At 43.3% G+C, this 18,404-nt stretch overlaps 1 protein-coding gene across 1 annotated transcript in view; it reads right to left on the reverse strand.

The window, feature by feature from the left end:
* The window catches only part of TRPM8 (transient receptor potential cation channel subfamily M member 8), an 83,925-nt gene that overhangs the window by 31,682 nt on the left and 33,839 nt on the right, over positions 1 to 18,404 (reverse strand). The window contains exons 2-8 of the mRNA XM_080398707.1: positions 12,010 to 12,114; positions 10,402 to 10,475; positions 7,436 to 7,592; positions 3,452 to 3,629; positions 2,922 to 3,094; positions 1,552 to 1,726; positions 410 to 477 (exon numbers count right to left, since the gene is read on the reverse strand). Coding sequence (XP_080254833.1) covers positions 410 to 477; positions 1,552 to 1,726; positions 2,922 to 3,094; positions 3,452 to 3,629; positions 7,436 to 7,592; positions 10,402 to 10,475; positions 12,010 to 12,108 — 924 coding nt within the window. The 5' untranslated portion in view covers positions 12,109 to 12,114. The remainder of the gene's footprint in view (positions 1 to 409; positions 478 to 1,551; positions 1,727 to 2,921; positions 3,095 to 3,451; positions 3,630 to 7,435; positions 7,593 to 10,401; positions 10,476 to 12,009; positions 12,115 to 18,404) is intronic.

Genomic DNA, 18,404 nt, shown 5'->3' on the forward strand with positions numbered 1-18,404 from the left:
ACTAATTTCCACTGAGCATGGGCAAGCCAAGTTTTCCCAAACCACAGTATAGGAAATTTGTATAAGAAGGATCAAGAGCTACATGGCTGACAGACTTCTGATTGCTGCTCAAATAAACACAAGAAACAAACATTCCTGCGCTGGATTTGTTAGGGAAGAACTGACTCAGACAACTGAACTCTCCAAGCCAACGGTTTTCCAGGATGTCAGCCTGAGGTAGAAACTTTGCACAGAAGATTTTGACTGAAAAAAAATTCATGAGCTTAAATGAATTGCAGGCAAGGTCCTTCTATAGCAAATGCTGGGCAAGCTTCAGTAAATAACAAGACTGTCTACCAAGTTGCTTGTGGAGTATCAGAGCAATGTCCCTACTGTCACTACTGGAAATCAGTAAAAGAAAGAAACTTACTTTCAAGGTCTCTTTCCCTCCACCTTGGGCAAAACACACAATTGGAATCTTCCCACCATAATTAGATTCTGTGAAACAGGCCAAAAGGGAGAAAAAAAAAAAAAAAAAAAGATTCAACCCATTAATGCAGTTTAAACAACTTATTTTTCCAGAGTACAATGAAAGAACTTCCAAGCAATTCATGCAAACACTCTGATACTAGTTTACTGTTGATTTTGCCAAATCTATTAACAGCCCTTCCCATTTTTATGAAAACTCAGTTTTGCCTAACATTCTGTATAGCTAGCCTCAGACAGTCTTCTCCAACAGATGCTTTTTTCCTCCTAACAATCATAATTTTAACTAGCTCCAAAGTCCCTAAAACACGATTTTATTGTGTTTACCTACTGATTTGACCATTTTGAGTCTAGGGGCAAGGTTTTTATCAGAAGTTCAAGATTCAGAACATCTGACTTCACATTTTCGATTATAAAGGAAAGCTAAGAATCCCATAATTTTAGGAGCTAGTGTTTAAAAGACACACCAAGTTTCATAATGATTCTGGGTGCTTCATCATGACGAACAGCAACTATGCTTCAGTTGAGGTACACAGTAAAAAAACCACCCCAAAACACCAAAAAGCCTCAATCAAAACACTCTTCAACTCAGAATTTCCTGTCAAGGTTTTTGATTTTTTTTTTCCGTTTTGACAAAGAAGGGGCTGAAATAAATTATTTAGGAGCATGCTGCAGATGGATCAATCACCCTCACAACTGAATATGTTGGGAAAAGCCTCATTTCAGCTCTCATGTAGCTGTGCTTCAGCTACCTGGAATTCAGTGCCAGGTAGGAAGTAGACAGAAAGGACAGCAAGCCCAGCGGGAAAGGAGGGAAGGGCTGTATGGCTGAAATGGTTCATTTGCCGTGTCCCACAGAGCTCTACTGTGACATGAAGCAGGAAGATGAGGGGAGGGGTATTGCTCTGAAGGGGGCTGGCTGTCCCTGAAAGTGCTGAAGATGCAACGCAGTTACTGCATCCCTTCCAGTTCAGCATGCAAGGGATGTTATCACCACTCTTCTTCCCAGAAAAGTCACTGTGCGTCAGCCCCAAAGGACACAAGGGCTAAGGAGGAGGAGGTTTGCAACCTGATGCCCACACCTACCTGGGATAACCCGCTCCGAAATGTACTTTTCTAACTGAGTTCGTACTTTTGCCTCTATCGTTGGGTGCCCATGGGTGCCATTATCAACAAGTAAGAGATGGGTGTGATTATTATCCAGGCAATACAGGGGGTCTCTCTTGAGATCATCCATTATGTAGTGAGCCAGGTAGTACCCCTGGAAGCACAAGCACAGCATTTAACAGAGATCCAAGGGCAGAGCATGCACCAGCCTTCAAGGACAAGCCAGTGACAAGCTCAACCCCTAGCCACCAACTATTCCTCAGTAGTTAGGAGTCTGAATTTTCTGACTCAAGGCACTGCTCACTGGCAGTTCCAACAGCAGCAGAAGACAGCGAGAAAAAACGCAGGCAAGAGCACAGCATAAATATTTGCATAGAAACTTTTTTTCTTTACAGAGCGGCCTGGTGTGTGATGATCCTCTCAACTTCATCTCAGCCCATGGAACAGTGGAAGTTATTTACAACAGTTTAGTCCTTTCAGAGATCCAGTTCTGCAATGCATGCTTCCTTCAGCTACCACAAACATTAAATCTGTGGCAAACTCACTTTCAACACCTCCCCAGATTTTTTGTAGGTTGGAAGGGACGTCTTGAGATCATCTAGTTCAACCCTCAAACCTCCTCAGAACCCTCAGTAAACAAAACTTTTATTTATCTAGCAGGATGGTTTTTAGACACGTTCTATTGTGTCTAGTAGACAAAAGACAAGGGGAGCTATGCCCATGTTATCTGGCAGGCAGAACAACAGCATCAATGAGCAAGCTCCTTAACAGTAGCAGCAGGTACAATATGTCTCAGCTCATGGGAATGCCCACCATGGGTGGGCGTGCAAGGATTTCACAGCAGCTAGAATAACCATGAAAGAGGTTACTCCCTAATGCAATGCCAGATATGAAATCAGAGCAGCTGAACCTCCACACACATGCTAAGCCCAGCTGAAATCCTTCCCACCAGGCCAGATGTGCGTGACCATCCTGAACATGAGAACGCTTTAGTTTCCTCCTGGTTCTGGGAAAAGCACCTGATGTTCTGTCTCACTGCTATGTATGTTGAAGAAAAGCTAGCCCCAAGGTTGAATTGTTCAGGACACAGCAGGTCAGGCTAAGTAGACAGATGTGCTTCTACACAAGCATTGCACTGGAAAGCATCCTGCTGAGGTCTGCATCGCCAGACATTGAGCAGAGCTTGACTGACCACTCAACTCGGTAATCACATGGCTGATAACATCAGCCTACCACAGATACCGTCCTCACTGAGAGCAGCGGTCAGTCAGGGACATAATCCATACAATTGACAGCTGAGCCTCCTCTTAGTTCCCCCTCTCTCCCCCCCGCCGATACTTGTTTCTTACGTCATTGTCACCACTGCGAATCAGACTTTCTCGGTTGGAAATCATGCCCCATGCTGCTATGCCAATAGCCACCACATTCTCCTCTGAGCTCCGACTGATGGTGTTGTCTCTGACCACTTCCCCGATGTACTTCATCAGTCCATAATGTGTGCCTCCTGTGAAAATCCAGGCCCCTGGGGGACAACATTCAATAACCTGGGGAAATGTAGCGGAATATCCACCCTCCTAATGCATTACCTTTGAGATACAACCACCCAATCCCCTCTTAAGATCTTACCTCAGAAAAGGCATTTATTCTTCAATTAAACACAAAAGATATGCTACACAACTGACCTTAGGTTATCACGGGCATCCGATAGCTAGCTCTCAACCCTGTCACTTCCAAACTGTTATGTCACATCTGCCCCAAGGGCACCAGCCAAGCAGGAACAAACCAAACGCTCTGCTTCCCTGCTGACCCTTCGAGCTGCTGCCACTCCAACAGTGTTACGCAGCAAGAAAATAATACAGACACATATGCAGGTCTTTACCTTTGGACTGGGCAATGTAGATCAGTCTGCTGAATATCTTGCGCATCCGGGGCTTGAGCGCAAAATTCTTTGCGCCCCCGGTGACAGAGATGACAAGGTTAGGGGTTTTCAGGTGCCAGTGCTGGGTCATCAGATCATACAGTGTTTCGGAGTCTGTGTCGCATGACAAACGGATGTACTTGGGTGAGAGAAAATAAGAGAACAAATACAGCAAGAGATAAATAGTGATAGCTAGCAACAGACCAGAAATTACATTTTCTTCTCTAATGTACAGTCTTATTCCAACAACCAGCTGAAAAAGGGTGAAGTAACTGTGAATTCTGTTTCTTTCTCTAAAGCATCTTTATCCTTCCTCTACAACTAGGCACCCAATCCACCTTCTGCTCGGAGAAGGCAAAAGGACTGACCTTGGGGTTCAGAGGACCATTGGAAGGATGAACAAACACCAAGGAAGTCTACAGTATAACAACATTAACAATAAATAACAATGTTATTTATAGCTTAGATTATGGATTAATGTAGCATTGTTCAAGGTGAACTAGTAACAATTACAGTTGTATTTTGATTACACTACTAAAGCCTTAATTTAATGAACTACAAATTCCAGGCTCCATTTGGATGGTGTCCCTACATAACATATATCCATAAAACATTTGAAGTATTATATATTATATATAAGAACTTCAGCAAATATGTAGTAAAGCCTGAACACTGTATAACAATGCCAAAAAGCACATTAAAAAGATAATCTGACTTCAGATGGACCTACTACGTCTTCATTTATGTGAAAGGTCCTCTGACTTTTTCTTGCTATGCTATTCAATAGGCCCTTTACAATTTTATCACTGTTAGTCGTTTATTGTGATGGACTTTTGGAAGACCATCACGGCTATACAACCCATATCAGGGTATGAAGAGGAGTAACATGGACCTGTATCACAGGGGATTTTGTGCAGATTGCCCAATATTTGCAGGAGAGCAAACCCAAGGGATTGGTTGGAGGAATAAATGTCCATTTCTTGAGAAGCATTTAACCTGAACAAAAGCACATATTTATTCCAGAACAAGTTCCCAGGAGCAGTTATTGCATCTGGGCTCAGAACAGCACGTCACAGAGGAAGTCTAGCAGGCTCCAGCAGGTACACAGGAGAGCTAAGGGACTCCCACAGCTTCTGCTCTAAGCAGCATCAGTCACACGGAGCCTTGGGTGTTTTTCAGGAGACGGTCCCAATAGTAGTGGAGCCACCTACCAGAAAAATTAACTGCTTCACAGAGCCAGTAAGCCATCCCCACAGCAAATCTTGTTAGCTCTGTAGTTAGAAGGCAATTCTCCTAAACCCTACTGATACACAAAGTACCTGGTATCTGTATGACTGCCTTTGCTCCATCAACAAACTAAGGTTTCCAGTTGAATGACTTGCTGTGTTCACCCAAGTCGTCATTTTTATCTTTCACATGGTGCTTGCTTTAGATAGATGCTGAAGCTGAACTGCCCGTACAGCTTACGTCCTCCTTTCGTACATCTCGGCGCATAATTGCAAACACACCTCGGTTACACCTAAGTTCCACTCCATGCATCAGCAGCTACACCTCTGGCGGTTGCCACCCGGAGCCCTTGGCAAGGCTCCACCGGAGCGGGCGACCCCCTCGGGGCCACCACTCGCCTTCTCCGAGGTGCAACGGTGCCACCTGCTGGTACAAGTGGCTGCTGCAGCCCGACCATGCCCGATCCGACCCTCGCAACACGGGCGATGCCAAGCGTTTCGGAAACTGAACTCAGAAAGGTATTCGGAGAAGCGTTTCTCAGATTGATGGCTACCAGAGCATACAACGCAGCTAACCGCAACGTTCTCAGATGTCACAGGACCTGTGCAACACGGCAGGAAAAGGAGTGCACAAGCAGGACTTCGGAAGCGTAGAGATTTCACTGGTCTGTTCACACGTAACATTCCTGCTCAGAATTTTTCAAGACTCATCTGGCCTAAAAAGCGCAATGCAGGGCATAAAACCTCCCATCCCTCGCTAATAATAGCAATTCTGGTGTTGCCTTGGGTTTTATGTCCTCCCCACTGCACATGGGATCAAGAGAGAAATATTGTGCAATGTTTAAGACTAGCAGGTGCCTTGCAGTACAGGGAGTGAGAATGCAGAATAAAGATTAACTCCAGCCAGCACGCTAGTGGGATGGATTAGGTGACTTATGTGCAGTATTTGAACAAAGTATGCTCTCAAACACACACAGCGGCCTTAAGAGTCTTCATGAAACAACTATGGGCACACAGAAACTGGCTTCCAAGGCGGGAAGGGGGACACAGCTAAGGAAAGAACATTCAAGCTTTGAGAACTCAGAAATGTTGCGAAAAGTGAACCATTTCTTCTTTCAGTAAAGGTATACAGCAGCTTACAACACTGCAGTATAAAACTAAAATATGCATATCAAGAAATAGGTGAAGTACTTGGACCCATCCAAGCGTGATTCAAACCCGTCAGTCTTACTTCCCACTGAAATGCCTCTTGTTTCTGCTACTTTGCATAAAACAAACCCAATTAATTTACATAGCATGCTCTGATTTTCCTCATTGATTTTGATTGTCACAAGCAAGCTGCATTAACAGTAAATATCGGTCATTTAGAAAAGGCCGATGAGCTCAGCTACATGTGATTCGTCACACAGTATCAGAATAAATCAGAAACAGCAACATCAGCAGTTTTCTTCTTTCCACGCCTCCGCTGTCCCCACACCAAGGAAAAACACGGGGGGGGGGGGGGGGGGGGGAAGGGGGGAGGAACCCAAACCAAACCTCTGAAGTGCCACTGATACCTTAAAACCCCACTGTGAATTTACCATCATCGCAGGATCTCCACCCTAGCAAATAATCAGAACTGGTTATGGGCCTGAGCAACCTGGTCTATGTGGATATGCTTTGAGCAAGAGTTTCGGCTAGAAAACTCCAGAGCGCCCTTCCAAACAAAATTAATGAGGATGTGGGACATGCAAGCCCCATTCCAACATCCCAAAACATCCTTCAGTGTCCAGCCTAAGTCCTGAGATATGACTGTACACCCGCAGACAGCGATGATCTGCACATAAGGCAACATGGGTCAGTCAGCAAGCTCGGTAGGCAGGTGTTAGAAGACATGTTGTGCAATCTTAAAGCCATGACAAAGCACGAGTGATGATTTTATGGAGCAGCAAGCAGGTACTGAAGAGTACAGATCCTCCAAAGAAAGGTCTTACATCCCTACAGATATAAAATCCCTATGGCTGTCACCTCATGGATCCTGCTGCACCTTCAAAGGCAAAGCATGTTACATGTGCTCCTGTCCAGAGAGCTGTACTGGTGTGCACCCCCCAGCATTTTCTTTCTAAAGTGTAAGTTAGTCCACATGGGGAAGGTGCAATGTTCCAAGAAACAGCCTTGTCTTGGCCCTAAAGTCAGACTGTAAGGAACAAAGCATCTTAATCAGGACCTTGGTCATTCAGGCACTTAATTCAGGTTGGGTTCACTGATAAAGATGGGTAAAAGGGTACTAAGTAGTTGCTCAACACCATGACATTTCCATCCAGACGGGGACCACAAAATTGCCGCTCCAACTGCACATGGATACAGTCACTGCACAGAGTCCCAGTGAGAAACATTCAGAATGGTATTACGGGCCAATTGCAATAAAACCAGTTTTGTGAAAAAAAGGAAAGTAAAATTCACTCATTCTTCTGCCATGCCTGGAAATCTCTATTTGCTCCCATCATCAGCCTATGAAACAAACAAAATAGAAGAAACCATTCTTTGTTTCCTATTTTCAGGGCTTGAGAAACCAGCTTGTCTCCTTTGTAGCATAACTCCTTCCATTTCCATTAGAACAAAATAGACTTTAGCTGCACCTTCCCTGATTTTCAGGGGCTTCCACTGGCATTGGGTTCAATACTCTGAATACGGTGCACCCAACAGGTGCCTGATGGATACCCTTAATACAATTACTTACCTTTCCTCTTTTTCCCATGTTTTCAAACTGAATGTCCCCAAAGGCATCAGTAGGAAGCTCCTTAGTGTGCTTCTTGTAGTTCCATTTTTCGTTGCTGTTAATCTGGGTGCCCTCTACGTGTTGATTTTCAGGGTATCCACATTTACATAAGTTACCCCTGAAAGAAAAACGAATAGACATGAAACCCCACACTTACCATCCTGAGCACAGAAAAGTAAGCTCCGATATGTGTATTAACAAGGGACGGAAAAAACAGCCGACACCACAACTTCTGTTCAATCTGGACATTCCCAAGAAGTGTTACTCTGCAACAAACCTGGAGCTGGTAGAACACAGGGTGCCTGCAGGAGCAGTCATATCAAGGGCAAAGCCTGGGAGCAGGGCTGTGCCAAGACAACAAGCCTAGTGGCAGGTGGAGCTACAAACCCAGCTGTACGTGGGACTCCACTTGGATTTGCTGCCTGACAAGTTAACAGCTAAGAGGAACCAACCTTCAGCTGAGACCAGCACTTAATCACGCCTCCTGCCCCTATCATCTGCTTCTGTGCCGCGCCAGGCACCGAGCTGAGTTCATCTCAGGAACCAGTCTGTGCCGCGAGATCTGCTGACACCTCTGGATGGACCTCACCTTTGTGACCTCTTTCACTATCACAAACCAAGTTAGCTCGCCAGAAGCTTAATTTGAAACCCTACAACTATGCACAGAAAAGAAGAAAATTAACGAGAGCTTGTCATCAGACAACACCGGCAGCGACCTCATCGGCTGCTAACCTGCGTACAAATGGTTTCTTTCACTTTCTGTGCTCTCAACCAGATATGAAGAGGTTACTAAGTGTAATCGTTTTCCATGCAAACCCAGGGCCTGACTGGTGTCCAAGTGCGTCCAAAGCATATTCACATCAAGATGGATGTCTGGTCTCTGAGCAGATTTGGCAGGCAGTTCCCAGCACATTTCCCACCCTCACCCCACTCGCCTCATCACGTGTCATGGTGTGCGGTCACTAACAATGCCCTCTCCACCAACACTGAAATTGCATCAAGGGGTGGAAAAATCTGCAATTTTGTTATGTGGGACTAGATGGGAAAGCTACGAAGCTAGGAGAACTCTTTTCCTAGGAAGAGCTGCAGCACAATCCATGAAATCTTGCATATATCCTATATCCCTGCTTCCTCAGAGGGCATGGAGAAGGGGTAGTTGCTTATGAAAGACAGGACTGACAACTGCAGTCAGCAACAGCAACAGGAGGGAACAAGTGTGGCCCCTACACTCTAAGTTAACAAGAAACATCAGGTAAACACTCGCCCAGTGCTAATTTTACTAACAGCACAAAAATGCAGATGAGGAGAAGAAGCAAGAGGAGCAATGCTATTAACAGCACTGTGCAATCTGGCAATATATGGGGGGTGGGGAATTAAAAAAAAACAGATGCATCAGTCCAAAAGGATTAATATGAGAACATGAATTTATGTGCTTACAGAGACCTTTATGATTAGCTTGCATCCTGCAAACATGAGACTGAGTAATGCCCTCCTGTGAAGATTGCTGTAAGGGTGAGTCCTAGTGTGCCTCTCTGAAGGACAGAAAACTTACATGGTTTCTTCCACTCCACTATAACTTGCAAATAAAAGCAGTTTACCTTAAAAACGGAGAGACAAAAAACCCCAGCAAGTATCAACTTGCAATCCTTTCCCAGTGGGCTTATGTAGGAAGAGAAGCTGATAAGAACCAGCTCTCCCATCTTTTGCTGGTTCTTTGCCAGACATCCCATTTTAGATGACAGAAGAGGACCCTAAGTAAGACTTTCTGAAATGAGACTAATTTCCTTCCCTCCCTCCCCCTCTCTCCAAGGCATTCTTCCTCCCAGCTTCAGAGCAGAATGGGGTTACTGAGAGCCCTTAGAATTCTATATTAAGACTTCTGCAGCTGCTTTAATTCTATCACTGTTCTCTTGAAATTGCAAAAAAAAACCACCCTACAACCCAAAACCAAAACAAAACCAACAACTAACTACCAAAACCCAGAAGCAATGTTATGGTCCTCAAACTTGCATTGCATAGGTATTTGTGCCTGAAAACGGAGCAAGTATGATATCCTATCTTAACAGAACATCAGCCTGAGCAAAAAAAAAAGAAAAAAAAAAGACTGCCTTTCTCTGCTGTAAAGGCTTGTGCCTGGAATTTGTGATTTGGGTTTAAAATGAAAAAATTTAAATTATTCAAGCTTCTGATGCATACCTACATTGTTACACACCAATGCCAGTACTGGTACTGCATTCCTAAAAGCACATCTATACTGCCACAATTATGCTTCAGATAGGGGATTTGATATCAAATCCCCTTTCAAAGCTGCTGGAAGACATGCTGACAGAATCAGCCCCTAGTTTTGCATCTGTGGACTAACTGAAACTGATACAGTTCCAGTTTTACACAAACTCCACAGAGTCTAGAGCAGTGGCCTCCAAAGAGGGGAGCATATGACATGAATTTTAAAAAAGAAAAAGTATTTATTTCATCTTTCTCTCACCCTTTTTAAATTGCTATTTTTGTGTATGTTTTCCAACGTACATAATATTATACAGTAGTGGATGTATATAGTTTATAAATAAACATACATTGAGGGGTATGCTAAAAATATTTTTCTGATGGGGTGTGCAATCAAACCAGCATGGAGACCACTGGTCTAGAGCTAGGAGAAGCACTCCAGTGTTTGTCCAGCCGTCAGACTTCCAGCTCTTTTGACCACCACTGCAAAATACCCTAGGCATAAGCAAACGAGCCAAACAAGTGACAACAAAGAGTTGTACAAGTGAGACTGAGGTGAGGTTGTACTGCCAGATTCAGGCTCCTTATAAAATCAAAAAAGTTTCCTCCCCACCTAAACCCCACCACATGGCTTTGCAAACAGAAATACTCTCAAGCTCCCAGCCCCCCACACCTGTAGAAAAAGAGAAAAAATATTTACTTACATTGACTTGGTGTCTTTTGTGAAAAAGACACACTCTCTCTTCTTAAAGTTTTCTTGGATGAAGTTGACCAAATCCTTAAAAATATTTTTAAAATAAAGCTTATTTCTGACAACTCATAAAGCAGAAGAAACCTCAGAAACAACACAGTTGGTTTAAACACAAAGAAAATGGGTGCAAATTTGTAAGTCTCCTTTCTCAAAGTGGATGGTGGAAGGCAATTAGAAAGCACTGATGGGAGCTAACAGGACAGAAAAGACTACTAAAAATCACAAATAGGCATTCCAAAAAAAACCCCATGTCATACTAGTATTTTTATATCTATCAAGCAAAATATATACTCAAGAGGCAAAAGGTATGGCTTCCCCCTCCAAAAAAATAAATAAAATTGAACATCAAAACAGATCTGATGCCCTAAGAGTTGCTGGAGAGCCTATTTGAGTTCCAGTTTTTAATCCAAAAGACCCACCTAGAAATCGTTTTACTTGAATTCAGTGACACAATAGAAGTAGCTGTAAACTACACAGCATTTCCAAATAACTTACAGCACTAAAAATATTTTTCAAATAGTGGTCAAGTGCTGTAAACACTGCTCAAAAGTCTATGGTAAACACTTTCTTCCCAAGAAAAAAACCCAAAGACATAAACATCCTATTGGGTAGGGGCTATTTTAATTCAACAGAAAAAGACCCCAGTAGAAGACCTGGATAGAACTTAAAACCATGCTTTGTGTGAGCTTAACAGAATGCAAAGTCTCTCCACCTTGTTTAACCATTATCTCTCATATTAACCCTAAAACTCCACAAGCACAGGGGAAGCTTTTGAATTTAGGCAACGCAAATTCATTCCTAATCTGCCTATAGGAGCTAGGAAATGAAAACAAAAATCTCCATTGCTGATAAAGGGTTGGAGGCTTGGTTTGTTTTTAAGCATAGCTTAGATTTGCAAGGCAAGATTTAGCTTGGGATGAAAAGGGCAGACATACAGCTATAGTTTAGTTTACCATTTGCACAGAACACTCATAGTTAAACAGAAGTTAGAGGAAGTTACTCCAAGTAGAAAAGTATAACATCCAAAACAAAGACAATAGAAGAGAACATAATTAGCCAGTAAAAGCCACAATGATGCAAGACCAAAAAAATAAAAGGGAGGGGGAACCACTTGCTAAAGACCTAAGAGTGAGTCATTAGGCCTCTTACAAGCCCATCAGAAGCAAGAAATCTGCCAGGCAATCACTGTGATCAGCAAATCATTGAGGTTTGAAAAAGATGTTGAACATAATTATACATTGTCTGCCTTTGCCTTCAAATTGTGTGAAGAGGTTGGGGTTGTTCTTTAGAGGCAGAGGATTTGTGTCTAACTGAAACGTGAAAAAGGATGTTAAAACATAAATGACTAATAACGTACAATAAAAAGTTACAGGGATCAAAAGGAATACAATGCATCCTTAGACTTTCACTACTGCTGGAAGGGTCAGGGGCTAGGAAAACTTCTCGATAAAAGAAAACTGGCAAATCCATCATCCCTCTCCTGATGTGATGCAATTCATAACCACCGTGGCCCACTCCCAAGATAACACCCAAGCTTGTCAAGAATGCAGCAGATACTCACAGCATCACTGCAGGACACATCTGTGCTGCGAGACATGCTGGAATAGAGGAGCCTGGAACTCTCAAAATTGCCATTTCTTCGGTGCCGCATGGTGCCCATAGAAACCTGAAAGAGCGTGGCAGAGGAGGAGGCGATGAAGCAATGGTCATTTCTTTTAGTAGGTAAGAAACAGCAAGGGTACTTAAGTGCCCTAGGAAGGCAAGGGAGATGTTATTTGTATCCAACGTAAATAATTAGGAAGTATATCAATTCCTAAAACATGAAACTAACATTCAGAGAAAAATCTTTTCTTTCACACCACAAAGACTTTCCTCTTTCTTTCCCCACTCCAAGAAGAACTCCAAGTCAACATGCTTTGAGAAAGGCGCATGCCTTACATACCATCCCATGCAATTCATTGCCATATCTTAACTCTTGCCCTTCCCATCTCTGATGCTCAGGACTTGTGCTATTCAGTGTTGATACGCAATGAGCAGTCCCTAATTCAGTGTCTTTACAAAATAAAGGGGATAATATGAAGAAACATTTCAATCAGCAAACTGGAGTGTAAAAGGTGAAGAATCTTAGAGTAGCTGCAGCACCTGAACATGATCCCTCAGGCCTCTGTCCACTCCTGTAACAAGGACTGTCAACATGTGCAATCTGAAGAGTAAGTGGATTTAAAGTTTGTTGGATCCAAAAGGGAAGAAGTCACCCTTGGAAGGAAACGCACTTCAGTTGCCCACTAGAGCAGATACCTGTATGGGCATCTCTTTGAAGGAGCATCACTTCATTTGCACAAAAGCACAGCACAAAAATTTATTTATGCTACAGCAAATATTCCCGTTCCCTTCATGTTACTTCATGAATAATACTGGAAAAGGTCTTTTCCTGAAAGGAAGGCTGGCAGGCAGCTAACACAGTGAGCACAAATTCTATTTCTCCTTCCAACACTGTTTTTCTCTCTTGCCTTTTCCTCTCACTGTGTACAGTGGGCTTACCCCTTAGGTGATACTGCCACTGTATGGCAAAAAGCATCCCCCCAGAAACAGGAACATGCATTCCCCAGCTCTGATGAAGCATCCCTGTGTAAACATATTTCTGAGATCAAAAAAACAGCAAGTGTGAAACAATTTACTTGGGGCACTCAACAAACTGGGAATGGCACAGGCAGCAAGAAGGTGTAGTCTTAAGTAGAACGATGGAGTGTGACGTGAGCAACCCCTAAAGCAAGAAAGAACAGGCAGGTTTTCACAAAAACATGTACATTTATACTTCACAGTTATTTAAAAAATACTATGAAAAACATTGCATGTTGAGGCGGAGCACAGTTGACTCAGTGTTGTTTACTGTGCATGGTAGAAGTCCACAAATACTTCCCCCAAATTCTTCAGCGTGCCTGGGATTTCAATCACTCTTTTTATCTCTGTTAAGTGATGGAAGAGCACAAAAAAGGCTCTGTTCCCCCTTCCCACCTTCTGCATGCAACACGAATGATTTAAACCCAAGAAAAAGCAAAAAGCTGGAAAGTACATTTCATTGTGGCTAGATGCTGGGGCCCAAAGAATGGTAGCATTGGAACTGGCTGCCTTGGAAAGAGATGGAATCACCATCCCTGGAGGTATTTAAAAGACATGTAGATATGGCACTAAGGGACAGGGTGTAATGGTGGACTTGGCAGGGCTATGTTAACGGTTGGACTCGATCTTAAAGGTCCTTTCCAAGCTAAATGATTCTATAGTCGTATTGCAACCTGAGTAATTGGCGCATTGCAGTGGTCCCGGCTTCTGAAGTTCTTTAAACCTTATTTATTCTGCACTAATTTAGTGCTGTATGATAACAGGATGCCTAAAACGCTACCTGCACTCAATTCAGGCACAGGTTTTAACTTGACCACTTGGAACCACGACCTATGGAAAACCAGTGTTCACCAAAAGCTTGGAAGAACAAGTAAGTGTTACAAGGGAACGGAGTCTCTCAAAGAACGGCCAAGAGCACAGCATTTCACACAGACCTGGCACTACTGTTCCACGGAAAGAAAAGCCTATTCCAAAGTCAGGGCTCCCTGCAGAAAAAGGCAGGCAGGCTATACACCCTCTGCAAAACATAAAACCAGAACAGTTAAAATTCCATCTCAGGCCTCCCAAGCCAACACTGAGCTAGCTTGCATGCCATGGGAAAATCATGTAATATTGCAATTCAGGCACAAACCTAAAAAGCTGGTACATGGTCTGACCATCTGGTTGCATTTCATGTGGACTCCACAGATACCTGAGCTTCTAAGAATCACACCACCACCCACAGACCCCCACCATGGGCGTTCGGGATTCTCAGCCCAGAGAAATAATTAAAAAAGCCCACTCCTTTTCTTCGAAAACCAACAGCCTATAATCTCTTCACATCTCTTCATCTCCCATAATGATCTCTCCCTCAAATTTCACCGTTGAAATAGATCCAAAAGTGACTTTCCAAAACATGTGCCATTGAGAGCTACAGTTGTGTTGACCTAAGCCTTTCACAGGGGAACTTCTCTTCAGCTGCAGATAAATGTCAGGCTGTACACACTTGCTCAAGGTCTCAGAGACAGTGGATCTGCCCCAGACCAATTTGTTTTCTCATTCAGCACTGCAGAAAGGTGTTAGGCTGTTTAAGTAGAAGCTGTAGAAGAAAACAGACCACGCTCCTACTCTGAAGTTTATCATCTCTGCATAATTCTCTAGCACTTCCACCTCAGAGCAAGGACAGAAGTCTGGCAAGCTTTACACCAGATGCAGGAAAAGGCTTTGTAGCCAACTACAACAGCTCAAAGCAAAACACTGGAACGAACTGACCTCCAAAGAGGCCACCAGTCTGGTTGTGCCCTGCTTCAGATCCCCAGAACAGAAGCATGCCTTTATTTGCCCAGGAACTGCAAGGGTCTGTAGAAGGAGCGAACGTCTGTTCCTTTAAGGGTACCTGCTCACGGGCCTTTTCAACACAAAAGGGCTAAGAAAAGGAGGAAGCCATAAACAAGATCACGCAGAGAAGAAAATCTGACTGATAGACAATAAAGGAGTGATGAGACCCAAACCTGATATACCACAATAAGGGTATGTGGAATGGGGCAATGTTTGTTCCAGTGAGGTTATCTGATGAGGTGGGCTTGTCAGGTGGGACGAGAGGGAAGCCATACACAAAATACATAGAGGCTCAAACCTAGCAAGCAAACATCATGGAGACAAAGATAAGAAAAAACACCTTGTCAGTCAGTAATTGATGAGTTAGCCAGAAGCTTTGTGCAAACTCGGACTTTACAGCTGCTGAGGATGTAAGCTGAAGTTCAAGGATGTTGGAGGGGGGCCAGTGGAGCCCTGCCAGCTGAGGAGGGAAAGGCAGACAGGGGAGAACAGAGGAGGAATTAGCAGAAAGGGGTATAAAAGGGACCCTTTGCACATGAAACAGGGCTAGTGCACTTGTCTGGCTGAGCCTTGCACCTGCACCTGATCGCTGCAATCTCTCCTATCTTAATAAATTATTTCTTAACTGTCTGGGCAGGGGTGCTGCGCAGAGGGGCTGTGCCAGTGCTCAGAGATCTACCAATATATGAGTGCCAGTCAACCCCGAGAGTGCCATGTGTGTGCCCTGTCTCCGCTGGCCCAATGGGAAGGGGGCCAGTAAAGTAATATGAAGCACTAGAAGCTTGCCAAGAGCAGCCAGGCTACCATTTCTGCTCACTGCTTTCCCAAGATCATTTCAGGGCCAGTAGAACCTCGTGCTGGGCAGCCATGAGAGTTCCATCAAGGAACCACCTATGAATTTTTTAGGGACTTGGCCAGCGTCACTCGTTCACTGACAGATGCAAGCCCAAACACTGGTCTTCATAGTCTGGTCAAATAGTCTGGCTTTACCTTCCCTAAATTTGGGACCACCCATTGCCTGGCAGTAGGCCTGCCTGAATTTTCACAAACCCTCCAGATGAGTCCAGGGTCCTGCAGGTAATGACCCCCTTTCCCTGCATGACCCTGACTTCAGCACAGATCAGGAAGGTCCTGATAAATAAAAAGTGCTCCGTCAAAAGACTAGTGGCTCTCACTGCATTTCCAAACAGGGCAAGCGAGCTATAAGACGAACAGCTGACTTTGCTGCTATGACAGGTTTCACTCAGCACCCCAAACATTTTAGCATCCTTCCTTCCCTCCCCAGGCAGGACACGAGCTTTGCACATTTTACCTAGCGCAAGGATGTTTTCCTGGCATGAGCTAGAAGCAAAGAAGCAATTAACAAAGCTTTAGCAGTTTCTCTTCTAGGAGGACACAGTGCCAGAGGAATTTAGATGGCCTCAGCCACGAAGCAGTCATCCTGCCCCCGTGAAGTGCTAGCTTTGGTTAGCAACCAAGGCAATGGCTGAGAAAATAGTCCCCAAAACCACCAGATTGTTCAAAACAAAGCAAAAACACACCCCCACACCCTCCACCGTATCACTTATTTAACTGAGGAAGACTAGCATCTGCATTGGGGGACATATTTCTTAACAGCCCAGAAAGCAATTCTTAGTTCACAAGATTGATTTTTTTAATGCTGTAATTCAGAATAAATTTCCACAGGGGGAAATACATTTTGGTCAGGAATCTATGCAACTTATTTATTGACAGAGGTTTACTTTAGTTGTTGATCTGTTTAATAAGTTAACACCAGAAAAGTGACTATGGACGTAACTGAGAAGATTAAGAGGAAACAAGGGCATTAAATTATTCATTCAAAAGAGTAAAGGATTTCAAATTTGCCTTGCTGCATTTGTAAATAATTTATAAGAACGAACACGTTGCAAACAAAGTAAAAAAAGTTAGCAAGGGTGCAAAGGAATTCTGAAAACCTTGGATTTATTTTTAAATTTAAGTTCTGAAGAGCTGCATTGATACCACAGAGTTTAGCTGATATTTGTGAGCAAATCTCATTAATTCTATCAGTGTTAGAAATAACACAGCAACCGTGCACACTTTAAAAGATGTGACACAGCCACAGTCTACGTAACAGGCAAATTAATTCATTTTCTATTGTATTTCCAATCCATTAAATATATAAGAAGACATTTTTAAAGCATGGACTACTGCATTAAAGCATAACTTTAAACTAACATGTTTTTAGAGTAATAGCCATTAAATAAACACTAGAATAATCCTCATACTATGACTTTCACAGCATTTGAAGCAGCATATTCCAAGGAAAGTCTTCAGCTCAGAGGTGACTAAACGGAGAAGTGACAGTAAAAATAACTAATTCTGAAGAAAATTTAATGAATAGGCTTTTAAAAAACCTGTCTGCAACTGACAAAGCAAGACCAGCTTCCCCTCTAAGAAAGCAGTCAGATAAATCTAACCACTATTTGCACTAACATATTTCTAGCAATTATGTGAAAGCTGCCAAAAAGGAAAGACGTTACCAAACTTCAGATGCCCAGCTACCTCAATTTCAGCATATTAAAAGTACATACTCTTCAGTACAGCAAAAACCATGCCTAAACACGTACCCCTGTAGAACACTTACCAAAGTCTCCAGAATGTGCCCCAGCAATCCTACTGAAATCATTACTCAAAGAGGAAGGTTTTGATATACTTTGGCTTGCAAAGCCCCACCTTTTTTATCTGTGTCATGCTTTCCTTTTAAGGGAGGGCACAGAGGAAGAGATAATGCACGGGAGCAAGCAACAGCAGGATTATTCACCAATTAATAACGAAGGCACACATAATTGCAGCAGGGCACAGGAAATAACAGTTGCAGGTTATTTCTATGAGAACAGTGATGTTTTGGTCCCACCTGCTACCAAGGTATTACAAAAACTAGAAACAACACTGCAGCTAATTTACACAATCAACAGCACTATTAAAAAGCCAGAAGTACAAGAAAATGCTTGTGGGAATAAATAATTAGATATTAATATACCAGAAGATAATGAAACAGTTCCAAAATCAACACTTATTAACATGATTTACTACAAGGTTGTTGAAACACCGGTGAGTACAACAGAGGGCTTTGCAGCTACCGACAGTTTGACCCAACAAAAATCTTACTCTGTTCCCTAATTTTTTGTTTGACACTTATCAATGTAAAGTAATCTGGTTTTCTTCGGCCTTTAAGTTAAAGCTATTCACTTCGGCAAGAGGAATTTCTATTGCTGATATTCACAGTGCCTCCTTGGAGAGCCAGACTGTTCCCAGCCCACTGTCCTTGCAGAAAGCAGAACTTGGTGTGCTGCTGGAGAACATTCTACATCCTTGTAGTGACCCAGTTTGGGCAGATATCACCACCCCACCGGCCCAAGCACTCCCCCACAATCCTGTTTTGCTTTGCACTGCAGTGGATGAGCATGCAAGGAGAAAATACATCCAGCTCTGAAGGGCAGAAGCTTCTAATCCATGAGCAATCCCAGTGTCAGAGAA

This window comes from Falco punctatus, assembly GCF_963210335.1.
Source record: "Falco punctatus genome assembly, chromosome: 8".
NCBI classification, from domain to species: Eukaryota; Metazoa; Chordata; class Aves; order Falconiformes; family Falconidae; genus Falco; species Falco punctatus.